The following is a 17,407-nucleotide window of genomic DNA, read 5'->3' as shown; positions in this document are numbered from 1 at the left end:
AGCGCTTTCACCCAGTTCACCCTCCACACTCCCTCCTTTAGCCACTCATTTCAGTCAAACATCTCCAGGACACAAATCCGAAACACCAAAAAATCCCGATACAACTCAGCTTCCACTAAACAGCCAGGAAACTTCTACAACAAAAATGTCCTCCCCTGCAGAGCCCTCCCCCTCCACACCTACTGTCAGTATTCAAACAACAATAGCAACTGAGAACACATCTCAGCTTCCTATAAGCAGTCAGGGAAAATCAAGTGCAACCTCTACAATCCCTCCAATTACCACACTGTTGACAACCAGACAGGAACTCTCTATATCAACCAGTACAGTTACACCTACAACAACTGTATCCACAGAGTCACATCTGCCAACTGAGTTCAACTCATCACTGTCCACGGCTTCCAAGCACACCTCACAGACAACTAATGTCATGACACAAACTTCTTTTCCACCTACACTTACTGTCAGACCACAATCAAATTCTTCAGTCACAAGTCATACACCTTCTACAGTCTCCTCGAACACAACACCTTTGACAAAACCTACTGCTGTATCCACAAGTGAAGAGACAACTAATGGAAAAACAAGTAGCAATCCACAAACATCTTTACCAATGACACAAACTTCAAAGGCTTTGACATCAGCAGAAATCATCAGCTCAAACACAGTTAAAACATCTACCTCTATACCTCCCTCAAATGCCACTGTCACTGTGACAACACCATCTACAACTCCTCAGTGCAGAGATGAGGACTGTCAGTGTGACAGGGGAGAGTGTATATTCAACACGACACTAGGCAGATGTCACTGCCATTGTCAAGAATCAGTCTATGGAGATTCCTGTGTTTTTGGAGAGAACAACACCTACGCTAATATTGGTGAGATTTTTTCTTCCCAACCACAGTTATTGAAAATATTGTGTTAGCGGAAAATAATTTTTGAATGACGAGATAAGATGTAAGTTTTTAACAATATGTTAATATTAAAATTTGTTTGCTGTTGGAATTGATATTTCTCACAACGTTGAATGTATAATGTTACTGAAACGTATATATCATGTTATTTCAATGTTAATATAAGGGTGTTATCTATCCTTTTTTTTCAGATACCGGAGCAATACCAATTCGACAAGTAAATGTTATGTTGAAAATCAACATGACTTTTGTGGATGCTTATTCTAAGTTAAACTCGCCTGAGTCATTGACGTTCATCAATACGTTAACAGAGGAGGTAGAGAATTCTCTAATGTGGCATGACTTAATGATTTTTACACAATAAGTGATCTCACTTCAGAGTATTTACCTCTGTCTTACAACTACTAACTAAATATTATTTACCAGGCAATAATAGCAAATGTCACATCTGTCATGTTATCATTTCCAGCTCGAAGCCCTGTGCAAAGAAGCGGATCCACTGGCCTTTAAAAGAGTACAAATCAAAAAATTAATGTAAGTTTGTTTTACACTTTTATTATTATTTATTATTTATTTATTATTTCAAATTATTTGAATGATTATTTTTTATTCAAGTAGAAGTTGTTTTCATTATTAATATATTTCTATTTTCCTGTTGTAGACCAGGAAGTGTTGTTGCAGAGAGTGTAGCGGAGTACAACTATCTGAACAATGAAACACAAATCCACTATGTCAACACTGAGCTACATGGTGTGTTGACCAACATTTTGAATGACACAAGCAACCTCAATAAGATTTCTCGGGCATTTGGTAATGCCACTGTGCAGTTATATGGACTCACCTTCCAGTCACCTGAGATTAAAAGTAAGTGACTATATGTCAACTCTGAATGTGTATTTCAAATATTGCTTATTTGAAAGTTCATTCAATTTGTCGAAATTTCTATTTTTGTGTGACGACACTCATACAAAATGATTAATTTGTAACATTTTTTTTAATCAATCAGATATCACGGACCTGAAGCCTTTTGTTAACTGCAGTCGGTTTGCCAATTACACTGCTGAGATTAATAATGGTCAATGGCAGTGTTTTGGACCATGCAAAATATACCCTGATTACTGTCATCATCATGGTGAATGTCTGAACGATATTTACAAAGGGCCCATTTGCCTGGAGACATTTACAACTTCATCATCCATCGAGTCACAATCTACATCTTTTACCACGGTGACACCCACAGGAACAACTGAATCAAAGGTGTCAACCTCAACTCTCACCACAAATGAAGTTACCAAGAGTACCAACTCTGATCATTCCACAACCGTCAGTTCCCCCACAAATACAGAGGTTTCACCCAGTTCATCCTCCACATTCCCTCCAATAAGCACTCATATGAACACAACTCAGATTCTGCTAACAAGCCAAGAATCATCAACAACAATAATGTTCTCAACCACAGAGCCACAGTCTACATCTGTTACGACAGTGATACCCACAGGAACATCTGAATCATCAGCATCATCCTCAGTACTCACCACAATTGGAGTTACAGCAACTATCAACACTGATCATTCTACAACACCTACGAATTTCCCGACAAGTACAGAGGTATCAACCAGTTTACCTTCCAGAATCCCAAAAACCAGCACTCACACAAACACAACTCAGCTTCCACCAAGCAGCCAGTTATCATCTACAACAATAATGTCCTCACCCACTGAGTCACAATCTACATCTGTGACAATGGCAACACCCATAAGAACAACTGAATCAATGGTGTCAACCTCAACAGTCACCACAAGTGGAGTTAGAAAAACTACAGCAACTGACATTGTCACGACTATCAATAACCTGACAAGTACTGAGGTATCACCCGGTTCAACTTCCACATTCCCTCCCATGAGCAATCACACAAACACATCTCAGCTACCACCAACCAGCCAGGAATCATCTACAACAAAAATGTCCTCCCCCACAGAGCCACAGTCTACATCTGTGACAATGGTGACACCCACAGGAACAACTGAATCAGTGGTGTCAACCTCAACACTCACCACAAATGAGCTTAGTAAAACTACCAACACTGATCATTCCACAAGAGCCACCAATTTACCAACAAATACAGAGGTTTCACCCAGTTCACCCTCCACGTCCCTGCCTTTAACCACTGATTTTAGTCAAACATCTCCTGGACTCAAATCCGAAACACCAACTAATCCAGATACAACTCAGCTTTTGCTAAGCAGCCAGGAAACATCTTCAACAAAAGTGTCCTCCCCTGCAGAGCCACAGTCTACATCTTTTACCACGATGACACCCACAGGAACAACTGAATCAAAGGTGTCAACCTCAACTCTCACCACAAATGAAGTTACCAAGAGTACCAACTCTGATCATTCCACAACTGTCAGTTCCCCCACAAATACAGAGGTTTCACCCAGTTCATCCTCCACATTCCCTCCAATAAGCACTCATATGAACACAACTCAGATTCCGCTAACAAGTCAAGAATCATCAACAACAATAATGTTCTCAACCACAGAGCCACAGTCTACATCTGTTACAACAGTGATACCCACAGGAACATCTGAATCATCAGCATCATCCTCAGTACTCACCACAATTGGAGTTACAGCAACTATCAACACTGATCATTCTACAACACCTAGGAATTTCCCGACAAGTACAGAGTTATCAACCAGTTTACCTTCCAGAATCCCAACAACCAGCACTCACACAAACACAACTCAGCTTCCACCAAGCAGCCAGTTATCATCTACAACAATAATGTCCTCACCCATTGAGTCACAATCTACATCTGTGACAATGGCAACACCCATAAAAACAACTGAATCAATGGTGTCAACCTCAACAGTCACCACAAGTGGAGTTAGAAAAACCACAGCAACCGACATTGTCACGACTATCAATAACCTGACAAGTACTGAGGTATCACCCGGTTCAACTTCCACATTCCCTCCCATGAGCAATCACACAAACACATCTCAGCTACCACCAACCAGCCAGGAATCATCTACAACAAAAATGTCCTCCCCCACAGAGCCACAGTCTACATCTGTGACAATGGTGACACCCACAGGAACAACTGAATCAGTGGTGTCAACCTCAACACTCACCACAAATGAGCTTAGTAAAACTACCAACACTGATCATTCCACAAGAGCCACCAATTTACCAACAAATACAGAGGTTTCACCCAGTTCACCCTCCACGTCCCTGCCTTTAACCACTGATTTTAGTCAAACATCTCCTGGACTCAAATCCGAAACACCAACTAATCCAGATACAACTCAGCTTTTGCTAAGCAGCCAGGAAACATCTTCAACAAAAGTGTCCTCCCCTGCAGAGCCACAGTCTACATCTTTTACCACGGTGACACCCACAGGAACAACTGAATCAAAGGTGTCAACCTCAACTCTCACCACAAATGAAGTTACCAAGAGTACCAACTCTGATCATTCCACAACTGTCAGTTCCCCCACAAATACAGAGGTTTCACCCAGTTCATCCTCCACATTCCCTCCAATAAGCACTCATATGAACACAACTCAGATTCTGCTAACAAGCCAAGAATCATCAACAACAATAATGTTCTCAACCACAGAGCCACAGTCTACATCTGTTACGACAGTGATACCCACAGGAACATCTGAATCATCAGCATCATCCTCAGTACTCACCACAATTGGAGTTACAGCAACTATCAACACTGATCATTCTACAACACCTACGAATTTCCCGACAAGTACAGAGGTATCAACCAGTTTACCTTCCAGAATCCCAACAACCAGCACTCACACAAACACAACTCAGCTTCCACCAAGCAGCCAGTTATCATCTACAACAATAATGTCCTCACCCACTGAGTCACAATCTACATCTGTGACAATGGCAACACCCATAAGAACAACTGAATCAATGGTGTCAACCTCAACAGTCACCACAAGTGGAGTTAGAAAAACTACAGCAACTGACATTGTCACGACTATCAATAACCTGACAAGTACTGAGGTATCACCCGGTTCAACTTCCACATTCCCTCCCATGAGCAATCACACAAACACATCTCAGCTACCACCAACCAGCCAGGAATCATCTACAACAAAAATGTCCTCCCCCACAGAGCCACAGTCTACATCTGTGACAATGGTGACACCCACAGGAACAACTGAATCAGTGGTGTCAACCTCAACACTCACCACAAATGAGCTTAGTAAAACTACCAACACTGATCATTCCACAAGAGCCACCAATTTACCAACAAATACAGAGGTTTCACCCAGTTCACCCTCCACGTCCCTGCCTTTAACCACTGATTTTAGTCAAACATCTCCTGGACTCAAATCCGAAACACCAACTAATCCAGATACAACTCAGCTTTTGCTAAGCAGCCAGGAAACATCTTCAACAAAAGTGTCCTCCCCTGCAGAGCCACAGTCTACATCTTTTACCACGATGACACCCACAGGAACAACTGAATCAAAGGTGTCAACCTCAACTCTCACCACAAATGAAGTTACCAAGAGTACCAACTCTGATCATTCCACAACTGTCAGTTCCCCCACAAATACAGAGGTTTCACCCAGTTCATCCTCCACATTCCCTCCAATAAGCACTCATATGAACACAACTCAGATTCCGCTAACAAGTCAAGAATCATCAACAACAATAATGTTCTCAACCACAGAGCCACAGTCTACATCTGTTACGACAGTGATACCCACAGGAATATCTGAATCATCAGCATCATCCTCAGTACTCACCACAATTGGAGTTACAGCAACTATCAACACTGATCATTCTACAACACCTAGGAATTTCCCGACAAGTACAGAGGTATCAACCAGTTTACCTTCCAGAATCCCAACAACCAGCACTCACACAAACACAACTCAGCTTCCACCAAGCAGCCAGTTATCATCTACAACAATAATGTCCTCACCCACTGAGTCACAATCTACATCTGTGACAATGGCAACACCCATAAGAACAACTGAATCAATGGTGTCAACCTCAACAGTCACCACAAGTGGAGTTAGAAAAACTACAGCAACTGACATTGTCACGACTATCAATAACCTGACAAGTACTGAGGTATCACCCGGTTCAACTTCCACATTCCCTCCCATGAGCAATCACACAATCTCATCTCAGCTACCACCAACCAGCCAGGAATCATCTACAACAAAAATGTCCTCCCCCACAGAGCCACAGTCTACATCTGTGACAATGGTGACACCCACAGGAACAACTGAATCAGTGGTGTCAACCGCAACACTCACCACAAATGAGCTTAGTAAAACTACCAACACTGATCATTCCACAAGAGCCACCAATTTACCAACAAATACAGAGGTTTCACCCAGTTCACCCTCCACGTCCCTGCCTTTAACCACTGATTTTAGTCAAACATCTCCTGGACTCAAATCCGAAACACCAATTAATCCAGATACAACTCAGCTTTTGCTAAGCAGCCAGGAAACATCTTCAACAAAAGTGTCCTCCCCTGCAGAGCCACAGTCTACATCTTTTACCACGGTGACACCCACAGGAACAACTGAATCAAAGGTGTCAACCTCAACTCTCTTCACAAATGAAGTTACCAAGAGTACCAACTCTGATCATTCCACAACTGTCAGTTCCCCCACAAATACAGAGGTTTCACCCAGTTCATCCTCCACATTCCCTCCAATAAGCACTCATATGAACACAACTCAGATTCTGCTAACAAGCCAAGAATCATCAACAACAATAATGTTCTCAACCACAGAGCCACAGTCTACATCTGTTACGACAGTGATACCCACAGGAACATCTGAATCATCAGCATCATCCTCAGTACTCACCACAATTGGAGTTACAGCAACTATCAACACTGATCATTCTACAACACCTAGGAATTTCCCGACAAGTACAGAGGTATCAACCAGTTTACCTTCCAGAATCCCAACAACCAGCACTCACACAAACACAACTCAGCTTCCACCAAGCAGCCAGTTATCATCTACAACAATAATGTCCTCACCCATTGAGTCACAATCTACATCTGTGACAATGGCAACACCCATAAGAACAACTGAATCAATGGTGTCAACCTCAACAGTCACCACAAGTGGAGTTAGAAAAACTACAGCAACTGACATTGTCACGACTATCAATAACCTGACAAGTACTGAGGTATCACCCGGTTCAACTTCCACATTCCCTCCCATGAGCAATCACACAAACACATCTCAGCTACCACCAACCAGCCAGGAATCATCTACAACAAAAATGTCCTCCCCCACAGAGCCACAGTCTACATCTGTGACAGTGGTGACACCCACAGGAACAACTGAATCAGTGGTGTCAACCTCAACACTCACCACAAATGAGCTTAGTAAAACTACCAACACTGATCATTCCACAAGAGCCACCAATTTACCAACAAATACAGAGGTTTCACCCAGTTCACCCTCCACGTCCCTGCCTTTAACCACTGATTTTAGTCAAACATCTCCTGGACTCAAATCCGAAACACCAACTAATCCAGATACAACTCAGCTTTTGCTAAGCAGCCAGGAAACATCTTCAACAAAAGTGTCCTCCCCTGCAGAGCCACAGTCTACATCTTTTACCACGGTGACACCCACAGGAACAACTGAATCAAAGGTGTCAACCTCAACTCTCTTCACAAATGAAGTTACCAAGAGTACCAACTCTGATCATTCCACAACCGTCAGTTCCCCCACAAATACAGAGGTTTCACCCAGTTCATCCTCCACATTCCCTCCAATAAGCACTCATATGAACACAACTCAGATTCTGCTAACAAGCCAAGAATCATCAACAACAATAATGTTCTCAACCACAGAGCCACAGTCTACATCTGTTACGACAGTGATACCCACAGGAACATCTGAATCATCCGCATCATCCTCAGTACTCACCACAATTGGAGTTACAGCAACTATCAACACTGATCATTCTACAACACCTACGAATTTCCCGACAAGTACAGAGGTATCAACCAGTTTACCTTCCAGAATCCCAACAACCAGCACTCACACAAACACAACTCAGCTTCCACCAAGCAGCCAGTTATCATCTACAACAATAATGTCCTCACCCACTGAGTCACAATCTACATCTGTGACAATGGCAACACCCATAAGAACAACTGAATCAATGGTGTCAACCTCAACAGTCACCACAAGTGGAGTTAGAAAAACCACAGCAACCGACATTGTCACGACTATCAATAACCTGACAAGTACTGAGGTATCACCCGGTTCAACTTCCACATTCCCTCCCATGAGCAATCACACAAACACATCTCAGCTACCACCAACCAGCCAGGAATCATCTACAACAAAAATGTCCTCCCCCACAGAGCCACAGTCTACATCTGTGACAATGGTGACACCCACAGGAACAACTGAATCAGTGGTGTCAACCTCAACACTCACCACAAATGAGCTTAGTAAAACTACCAACACTGATCATTCCACAAGAGCCACCAATTTACCAACAAATACAGAGGTTTCACCCAGTTCACCCTCCACGTCCCTGCCTTTAACCACTGATTTTAGTCAAACATCTCCTGGACTCAAATCCGAAACACCAACTAATCCAGATACAACTCAGCTTTTGCTAAGCAGCCAGGAAACATCTTCAACAAAAGTGTCCTCCCCTGCAGAGCCACAGTCTACATCTTTTACCACGGTGACACCCACAGGAACAACTGAATCAAAGGTGTCAACCTCAACTCTCACCACAAATGAAGTTACCAAGAGTACCAACTCTGATCATTCCACAACCGTCAGTTCCCCCACAAATACAGAGGTTTCACCCAGTTCATCCTCCACATTCCCTCCAATAAGCACTCATATGAACACAACTCAGATTCTGCTAACAAGCCAAGAATCATCAACAACAATAATGTTCTCAACCACAGAGCCACAGTCTACATCTGTTACGACAGTGATACCCACAGGAACATCTGAATCATCAGCATCATCCTCAGTACTCACCACAATTGGAGTTACAGCAACTATCAACACTGATCATTCTACAACACCTAGGAATTTCCCGACAAGTACAGAGGTATCAACCAGTTTACCTTCCAGAATCCCAACAACCAGCACTCACACAAACACAACTCAGCTTCCACCAAGCAGCCAGTTATCATCTACAACAATAATGTCCTCACCTACTGAGTCACAATCTACATCTGTGACAATGGCAACACCCATAAGAACAACTGAATCAATGGTGTCAACCTCAACAGTCACCACAAGTGGAGTTAGAAAAACCACAGCAACTGACATTGTCACGACTATCAATAACCTGACAAGTACTGAGGTATCACCCGGTTCAACTTCCACATTCCCTCCCATGAGCAATCACACAAACACATCTCAGCTACCACCAACCAGCCAGGAATCATCTACAACAAAAATGTCCTCCCCCACAGAGCCACAGTCTACATCTGTGACAATGGTGACACCCACAGGAACAACTGAATCAATGTTGTCAACCTCAGCACTCACCACAAATGAAGTTACCAAAATTACCAACACTGATCATACCACAACTTTCAGTTCCCCCACAAATACAGAGGTTTTGCCCAATTCACCCTCTTTATCCCCTACAATAAGCACTCACACAAACACAACTCAGCTTCCACCAACCAGCCAGGAATTCTCTACAACAAAAATATCCTCACCCACAGAGCCACAGTCTACATCTCTGACAATGGCGACACCCACAGGAACAACTGAATCAATGTTGTCAACCTCAACACTCACCACAAATGAAGTCACTACAACTACTAACCCTGATCAGTCCACAACTTCCAGTTCCCCCACAAATACAGAGGTTTCATCCAATTCACCCTCTTTATCCCCAACAATAGGCACTCACACAAACACAACTCAGCTTCCACCAACCAGCCAGGAAATCTCTACAACAAAAATATCCTCACCCACAGAGCCACAGTCTACATCTCTGACAATGGCGACACCCACAGGAACAACTGAATCAATGCTGTCAACCTCAACACTCACCACAAATGAAGTTACTAAAGCTACCAACCCTGATCACTCCACAATGTTCAGTTCTCCCACAAATACAGAGGTTTTGCCCAATTCACCCTCTTTATCCACTACAATAGGAACTCACACGAACACAACTCAGATTCCGCCAAGCAGCCAGAAATCATCTACAACAATAATGTCCTCAACCACAGAGCCACCGTCTACACCTGTCACAATGGCGACACCCACAGGAACAACTGAATCAATGCTGTCAACCTCAAGACTCACCACAAATGAAATTACTAAAGCTACTAACGTTGATCATTCCACAAGAACCATCAATTTACCAACAAATGCAGAGCTTTCACCCAGTTCACCCTCCACACTACCTCCTTTAACCACTCATTTTAGTCAAACATCTCCTGGACTCAAATCTGAAACACCAACAAATCCGGATACAACTCAGCTTTTGGTAAGCAGCCAGGAAAGATCTACAACCAAAACGTCCTCCCCTGCAGAGCCACAATCTACATTTTTTACAACGGTGGGACCCACAGGAACAACTGAAACAAAACAAACAGTCACCACAAATGAAGTTCCTCAAACTGCCAACACTGATCATTCCACAACTATCAGTTCCCGCACAAATACAGGGGTTTCGCCCAATCCACCCTCTTTATCCCCTACAATAGGCACTCACACAAACACAACTCAGCTACCACCAACCAGCCAGGAATCATCTACAAAAATCTTGTCCTCACCTACAGAGCGACCGTCTTCATCTGTCACGACGGTGACACCTACAGGAAGAACTGAATCTATGCTATCAACTTCAACAGTCATTACAGGCGGAGTTAGAAAAACTACTGCAACTGACATTTTCACAACGGTCAATAACCTGACAAGTACCAAGACATCACCCAGTTCAACCTTCACATTCCCTCCAATAAGCAATCACACAAATACAACTCAGCTACCACCAACCATCCAGGAATCATCTACAACAATAATGTCCTCACCCACAGAGCCACAGTCTACATTTGTTACGACAACAACACCCACAGGGACAACTGAATCATCAGCATCAACCTCAACACTCACCACAAACGAAATTACAGCCACTGTCAACATTGATCATTCCACAACAACAAGCACTTTCCCCACAAATACAGAGGTTTCACCCAATTTACCCTCCTTATTCCCTTCAATAAGTACTCATACAAACACAACTCTGCTTACGCAAACAATCCAGGAATCATCCACAATACTGTACTCTCCCACAGAGCTGCAGTCTACATCTGTGACAACACCGCCACCTACAGGAACAACTGAATCAACAGCATCTACCTCAACTATTACCACAAATGAAGTTACAGCCTCTATCAACACTGATTATTCCACATCAAATATCAATTTCCCGATAATTTCCAAGGTTTCATCTAATTTACCATCTACAGTCACTCCATTGATTAGTCATTTCACTCAAACATCTCCCGGACCTTCTTCCTCAACACAGAGTATGCCAGTCACTGTAACAAGCGAATCTATTAGATCATCACCATCATCCACATCTACAACTGTTTCACAACCATCAACCCTTCAGAATACAGAAACAACTGGAATGTCTGAGCAAACAGCATCAACTCAGAAAGATTCAATGACTAACTCAACCTCACCACTAGCACAGACAACAACAACTGCATCATCAGCTTCAAGTTCAGTAATTCCCTCAACTGGATTTACACTATCTACCAATTCCAACGTAACCACACCTGCTGTCATTATTCAAACAACAACAATATCAACTGAGAACACAACTCGGCTTCCAATTGACAGTCAGGGAACATCAAGTGCAACCTCTACAATCTCTCCAATTACCACACTGTTGACAACCAAACAAGCACTTTCTACATCAACAAATACAGTTACACCTACAACAACAACTTTATCAACAGAGTCACATCTGCCAACTGAGTTCACCTCATCGCTGTCCACGGCTTCCAAGCACACCACACAGACAACTAATGTCATGACACAAACTTCTTTTCCACCTACACCTACTGTCAGACCACAATCAAATTCTTCAGTTACAAGTCATACACCTTCTACAGTCTCCTCGAACACAACACCTTTGACAAAACCTACTGCTGTATCCACAAGTGAAGAGACAACTAATGGAAAAACAAGTAGCAATCCACAAACATCTTTACCAATGACACAAACTTCAAAGGCTTTGACATCAGCAGAAATCATCAGCTCAAACACAGTTAAAACATCTACCATTATCCCTCTCTCAAATGCCACTGTCACTGTGACAACACCATCTACAACTCCTCAGTGCAGAGATGAGGACTGTCAGTGTAACGGGGGAGAGTGTATATTCAACACGACACTAGGCAGATGTCACTGCCATTGTCAAGAATCAGTCTATGGAGATTCCTGTGTTTTTGGACAGAACAACACCCACCCTAATATTGGTGAGACTTTTTCTTCCCAACTACAGTTCTTCATAATAATGTTTAAGATGAAAATAACTTTTGAACGCAGAGATAAGTTTTAAGCTTTTAGCAATATGTTAATTTCAAATTTATTTGCTGTTCGAAGTGATATTTCTCACCACATTGAATGTAAAATGTTACTGAAATGTATATATCATGTTATTGCAATATTAATATAAGGGTGTCATCTGTTGTTTTTTTTTCCAGATTCCGGAGCAATACCAACTCGACGGGTAAATGTTACAATGAAAATCAACATCAATTTTGTGGATGCTTATAAAAATTTAAACTCACTTGAGTCCTTGAAATTCATCAACAAATTAAGAAAGGAGGTAAGGCATATGTTATTGTGGCATGATTTAATGATTTTTGCACAATAAGTGATCTCACTTCAGCATATTTACCTCTGTCTTATAACCACTAACTAATAATTATTTACCGGGCAATAATAGCAAATGTCACATCTGTCATGTTCTCATTTCCAGCTCGAAGCCCTGTGCAAAGAAGCTGATCCACTGGCCTTTAAAAAAGTACAAATCATCAATTTAATGTAGGTTTTTATTAAACTTTACTGATAAAATTATTTAAATGAGTACTATTTATCCAAGTAGAAATTGTTTTCATTTGGTAATATATTTCTATTTACCTATTGTAGACCAGGATCTGTTGTTGCAGAGAGCGTAGCAGAGTACAACTATCTGAACAATGAAACACAAATCCACTATGTCAACACCAAACTAGATGGGGTGTTGACCAACATCTTGAATGACACAAATAACCTCAATAAGATTTCTCGGGCATTTAATAATGCCAGTGTGCAGTTAAATGGACTCACCTTCCAGTCACCTGAGATTAAAAGTAAGTGAATATATGTCAACGCTGAATGTGTATTTCTCATATTGCTTATAATAGTGTTTATTCAATTTGTCAAAATTTCTATTTTTGTGTGATGATACTCCTACAAAATGATTAATACGTAACATTTTTTTTATCAATCAGATATCACAGACTTGAAGCCTTTTGTTAACTGCAGTCGGTTTGTTGATTACACTGCCGTGATTAGTAATGGTCAGTGGCAGTGTGTTGGACCATGCAAAACAAACCCTGATTACTGTCATCATCATGGAGATTGTCTTAATGACATTTACATAGGGTCCATTTGCAGGTAAGCCCAACCATCCACTTTTTACTTTATTTTAATTGCAAAGAGCTTAGATACATCTAATATGCTTGTTCATAATAATAATTTTGTCAACGTACTTCACTTTTGTGGCCTTTCGACATAGGTGTTACGAGTCTAGCCTGGAGCAGTTTTATGGCCCACAGTGTGAGCTCTTCCGCCGGGGTCCAGGTTTCTATGGAGCACTGTTTGGATCACTGGCAGCAGCACTCCTGCTCTTGATTATCATTGTCATTGCTGTTGTGGTCAAAAAAAAGTATACAGGCATTTGGTAGGTTTTGATGCCTAAAATGCATCTTCCTACAATACCAGTCAAAAGTTTGGACACATGTTCTCATTCATGTAAATGGGAAGGTGTGTCCAAACCTTTTACTGGTGCTGTATAGACAAATTAATCTTCCTCGTAGCCTGTAGATATACAGTAATAAACATTGTCATGTGAAACTGATGAAGCTGTCTTTATTTTAGGAGAAGGAACAATTCCTATAACAGAAGACTGTCTGCTTTTGAAGAAGATTTCTTTGACTTCTCAGATACAGGTATATATGTTTTTTAGTAATCACTGATCTTTTTCAATGATGTAAACAAATGCAGAGCAAGGACATGCTGTACACAGTTTCAAAATTATCATATTATTTTGTCCAGGAGAGCACAACTTGGGATTTGCGGGCACTTACACATCACGTGGTTTTTGGCCACATCTAGAAAATGTTGACACCCGATTGCAGGTATTCTTGTTTATTTTTCTGTACATATAGTACCAAAAAAGTGTTAGATTTTAGAATCCAAGAGCAGGTAAATGTGAGATCATAGTTTAAAAGTTGATTTAATATGCTGTCCTTCTTGTGTTTCTCCAGGTCACAACAAAACGACCAGACGTTTGGAACATCAACCCTAGATGAAGGCTACAGACTGGAGAATTTTGTTCTAATTAAGAAGTTTTCCATGCATGCAATAGAGATAATTACAGATCAGTCTGAGTGTTGTTTGAGCTATCAGCTATGATTTGCACATAAATTAATTATTAAATTAAATTATTAAAATAATTAAGCAAATAATGCTGTTATTTTATTGCGTACATTTTTGACCTGGTGTCTTTTGCTGCAAGAATTTTACATCTACACCCACAATATATTTTTTAAATGGAGAAAATGAAAAAATGCCATGAATTCACTCAGATGCAAATGTAGAGTAAACTACAGTACAAGAACAAAATTCAAGGTAGCTTAGATGAGTGTAGTTCTTATTAAAGGCTAGGTTCACAATTTATCAAGTCTGTCTTAAAACATCAGTCAGGGGCCCATATTAACACTGAAAGAGGTTTTCCTCGCTGTAATCATTCCTCCTGTTCATACTGGCTGTTAAAAGATCCCCTTCAAATGCACTTTCAATTTAAGTGATGGGGGCCAAAATCCACAGTGTGTCCACACAGTCATTTTGTGAAAAAATGTATTTAAAAGTTTATCTGAAGCTTATATGAGGCTTCAGCAGTCTGAGTTAATAATATCGATCTTTTTAGCATCAAATTCCCTCAGAAAACGAGTGAACCAGTCCTTTAATGTTGATCCTGGGTGTGGCCCAACTTGATTTTGAGACCACTTAATATATTTTTCTATAATAATATTTTTGTAACAGAAAATCACAATAACATATACAATAATCTGTAGCGATCAAATACATGGGGTGGACACAATTAAGAACCTCCAATGTCTAATTTTATTCAATCCAATACAGTAGCCACACAATACTACTTTGACTGTGTCAGAGAAGTGTTGATTTTTAAAATCACAATCTGGAGTTTCTGTAACTGTGTAATTGTCTGCATTGTATATGTAGTGGCAGTACTGACAACTCTGTGGCCTTCCCCCAGAATCATTACAACATCCTGTCACTAGATGGTAGACATGTTCTCCTTTTAATATTTTGCCTTCTCAATATGTGAAGGCATAAAGACAGTGAAAGGCAGGAGGCAGAGAAACCAACACGTGTTTAATACTAATTTCTGTGATATTTAATGAATGGTCTGAGAATGCTCCATGGTTTAATCAATGACTATCTCTTCTCTGTTGTAGAATTGGGACTGTGTACTATCAACATCATGTAACAACAGCTATATCAGTACAATATTAGTCCAATATTATTGCTCCTGCCAAAGTCTGACTAGTTGTGATACTGACATTGGTGAGATCTTCTTTGAACGGTGCCTTTGCACTTCAAAATGTCGTGCACACTCCTGCTGCCGGTCTACAACAGCAATACAAAGTTTATTGATATCTTTTTATTTGAACTATTGATGGCTATTTGTCTCCACCTCGTGGCTGACTCAGAAGACCGGCTTCTTTGCCTTCTCTTGATGTCCTGTATTTACCACACAACCACTCTGACCTGAATAAAATTTAACCAGCAGCACTTCAGTCTTAGTTAAATATTCACAACTCTGTCCACCCCTCACAGCAAATGACATGAAAAGATACACCAAAACAAAACGTCAGTGCACTTGCTTTAAAGCAATTGCTAATTACATATAAAAAGGGGATTAATTAACTCTTTGGTTTGTTGTGATTTTTATCCAATTTAGCTGCATGTTTTTGAAATGTAGGGTACAGTAAGAATCAGAATACACATAGAAAACCCAAGCAGACACCAGGGAATGTACAAACTGTACTGGCAGATATGCATTTTCATGCATATAAAGATAAGAGCCAGTTGAACATTCAGGAATCATTTCAAGAATACCATCTTTGTTTCACATATTTTTACTTCATTATTTATGACAAGATTAGAATGTTGAGCATTCTCTTTCTATGTGCCTTTTAGATATGTTTTCCCAGTTCAACTCTTGTTCAGATGCTCATTATTTGTTGGGTATTATCCTAACACAGCCTGATATAATTTTACAAATTAACTACTCTATTCTGAATAACAATAACTTACATGTAAGTGACTAGTGAGCACACATATCATAAATAATAATACAACAAGTACATACATGCCACATTTTTAAATACAGTATACTGTATAGTTGATTGTGGACTAAAATTACAGATGTTAGAACTGAAAGGAGATATGGTGTGAATACTCTTAAACCTCTGAGCTTATGTTGTTGAATATTTTTAACAGGATATACAGAAATCTATAGCCTCATGTCTGCAGAGGAAGCTGTTTTGACAGTATAAGATTTTAAATCAGCCTATTTATTACCAAAAGTTGCATTTAACCAATTAATATTTCATTTTATTTAATTATTTCTCTGTGCTGCAGTGCAACAGCAGCTGCTTACTCAAATTTAATTTCTGGACCTCAGAGTGAGATCCATAAGTGTTACAATCATATCTGCATAAACTGTCAAATAGGTTTTGTTTCTGATCAACATACCTATTTGTTCTTCCCAAATTCATAGCAACATTTGATGTAATTTCAGGTTCTTTGCCCACCACTTTTCTTTTTTTTTTTTTTAAATATCGCACCAGTAGAGCCAGTAGATTCCTGCATTATGTTATCATTATTATGATGTCCATTTGACCTATTTAGGGTTGGGGGGGGTTATATTATTATTATTTTCTAAACATTACTCCAACTACCACTGCATCTGTGTACAATGCAGATGCCTTGCAGACTTATGTTAAGAGCCAGACACAGAAAACAGACTCTGCTCTCTTCCACACAGACAGCTGCAGACCAAACAGCAGAGGCTGTATAGCAATTAATGAGGCAATAATCATAATGACTATAATAATTCTTATCATTTAAATGAGTTTGTTCCATTTGTTAATCCAT

At 40.5% G+C, this 17,407-nt stretch overlaps 2 protein-coding genes across 2 annotated transcripts; both read left to right on the top strand.

The window, feature by feature from the left end:
- The first annotated feature begins 613 nt into the window (after positions 1 to 613).
- Positions 614 to 2,422, top strand: LOC121891616. The gene is made up of 6 exons (XM_042404127.1): positions 614 to 878; positions 1,106 to 1,131; positions 1,384 to 1,448; positions 1,576 to 1,778; positions 1,921 to 2,141; positions 2,243 to 2,422. The coding sequence occupies exons 1-6, from the start codon at positions 614 to 616 to the stop codon at positions 2,420 to 2,422; spliced, it is 960 nt and encodes a 319-aa protein (XP_042260061.1).
- Positions 2,423 to 12,164: 9,742 nt separating this feature from the next.
- Positions 12,165 to 14,596, top strand: LOC121891600 (mucin-3B-like). Its single transcript, XM_042404126.1, has 9 exons — positions 12,165 to 12,429; positions 12,658 to 12,782; positions 12,936 to 13,000; positions 13,106 to 13,308; positions 13,450 to 13,615; positions 13,737 to 13,901; positions 14,099 to 14,169; positions 14,276 to 14,358; positions 14,488 to 14,596. The coding sequence occupies exons 1-9, from the start codon at positions 12,165 to 12,167 to the stop codon at positions 14,530 to 14,532; spliced, it is 1,188 nt and encodes a 395-aa protein (XP_042260060.1). The 3' UTR covers positions 14,533 to 14,596.
- The last annotated feature ends 2,811 nt before the right edge of the window (positions 14,597 to 17,407 follow it).

Source organism: Thunnus maccoyii, chromosome 3 (assembly GCF_910596095.1).
Source record: "Thunnus maccoyii chromosome 3, fThuMac1.1, whole genome shotgun sequence".
NCBI classification, from domain to species: domain Eukaryota; kingdom Metazoa; phylum Chordata; class Actinopteri; order Scombriformes; family Scombridae; genus Thunnus; species Thunnus maccoyii.
Note: the sequence above shows the minus strand (reverse complement) of the source record. Positions and strands in the feature narration are given on the sequence as shown.

Bases quoted from the DNA above. Each gene is read 5' to 3' on its own strand.
- LOC121891616 (XM_042404127.1), top strand. From the start codon at position 614: ATGACACAAACTTCAAAGGCTTTGACATCAGCAGAAATCATCAGCTCA. The intron at 879-1,105 runs GTGAGATTTTTT...CTTTTTTTTCAG, and splicing joins CAACACCTACGCTAATATTG to ATACCGGAGCAATACCAATT. The intron at 1,449-1,575 runs GTAAGTTTGTTT...TTCCTGTTGTAG, and splicing joins GTACAAATCAAAAAATTAAT to ACCAGGAAGTGTTGTTGCAG.
- LOC121891600 (XM_042404126.1), top strand. From the start codon at position 12,165: ATGACACAAACTTCAAAGGCTTTGACATCAGCAGAAATCATCAGCTCA. The intron at 13,616-13,736 runs GTAAGCCCAACC...CTTTCGACATAG, and splicing joins TACATAGGGTCCATTTGCAG to GTGTTACGAGTCTAGCCTGG. The intron at 13,902-14,098 runs GTAGGTTTTGAT...TCTTTATTTTAG, and splicing joins AAAAAGTATACAGGCATTTG to GAGAAGGAACAATTCCTATA.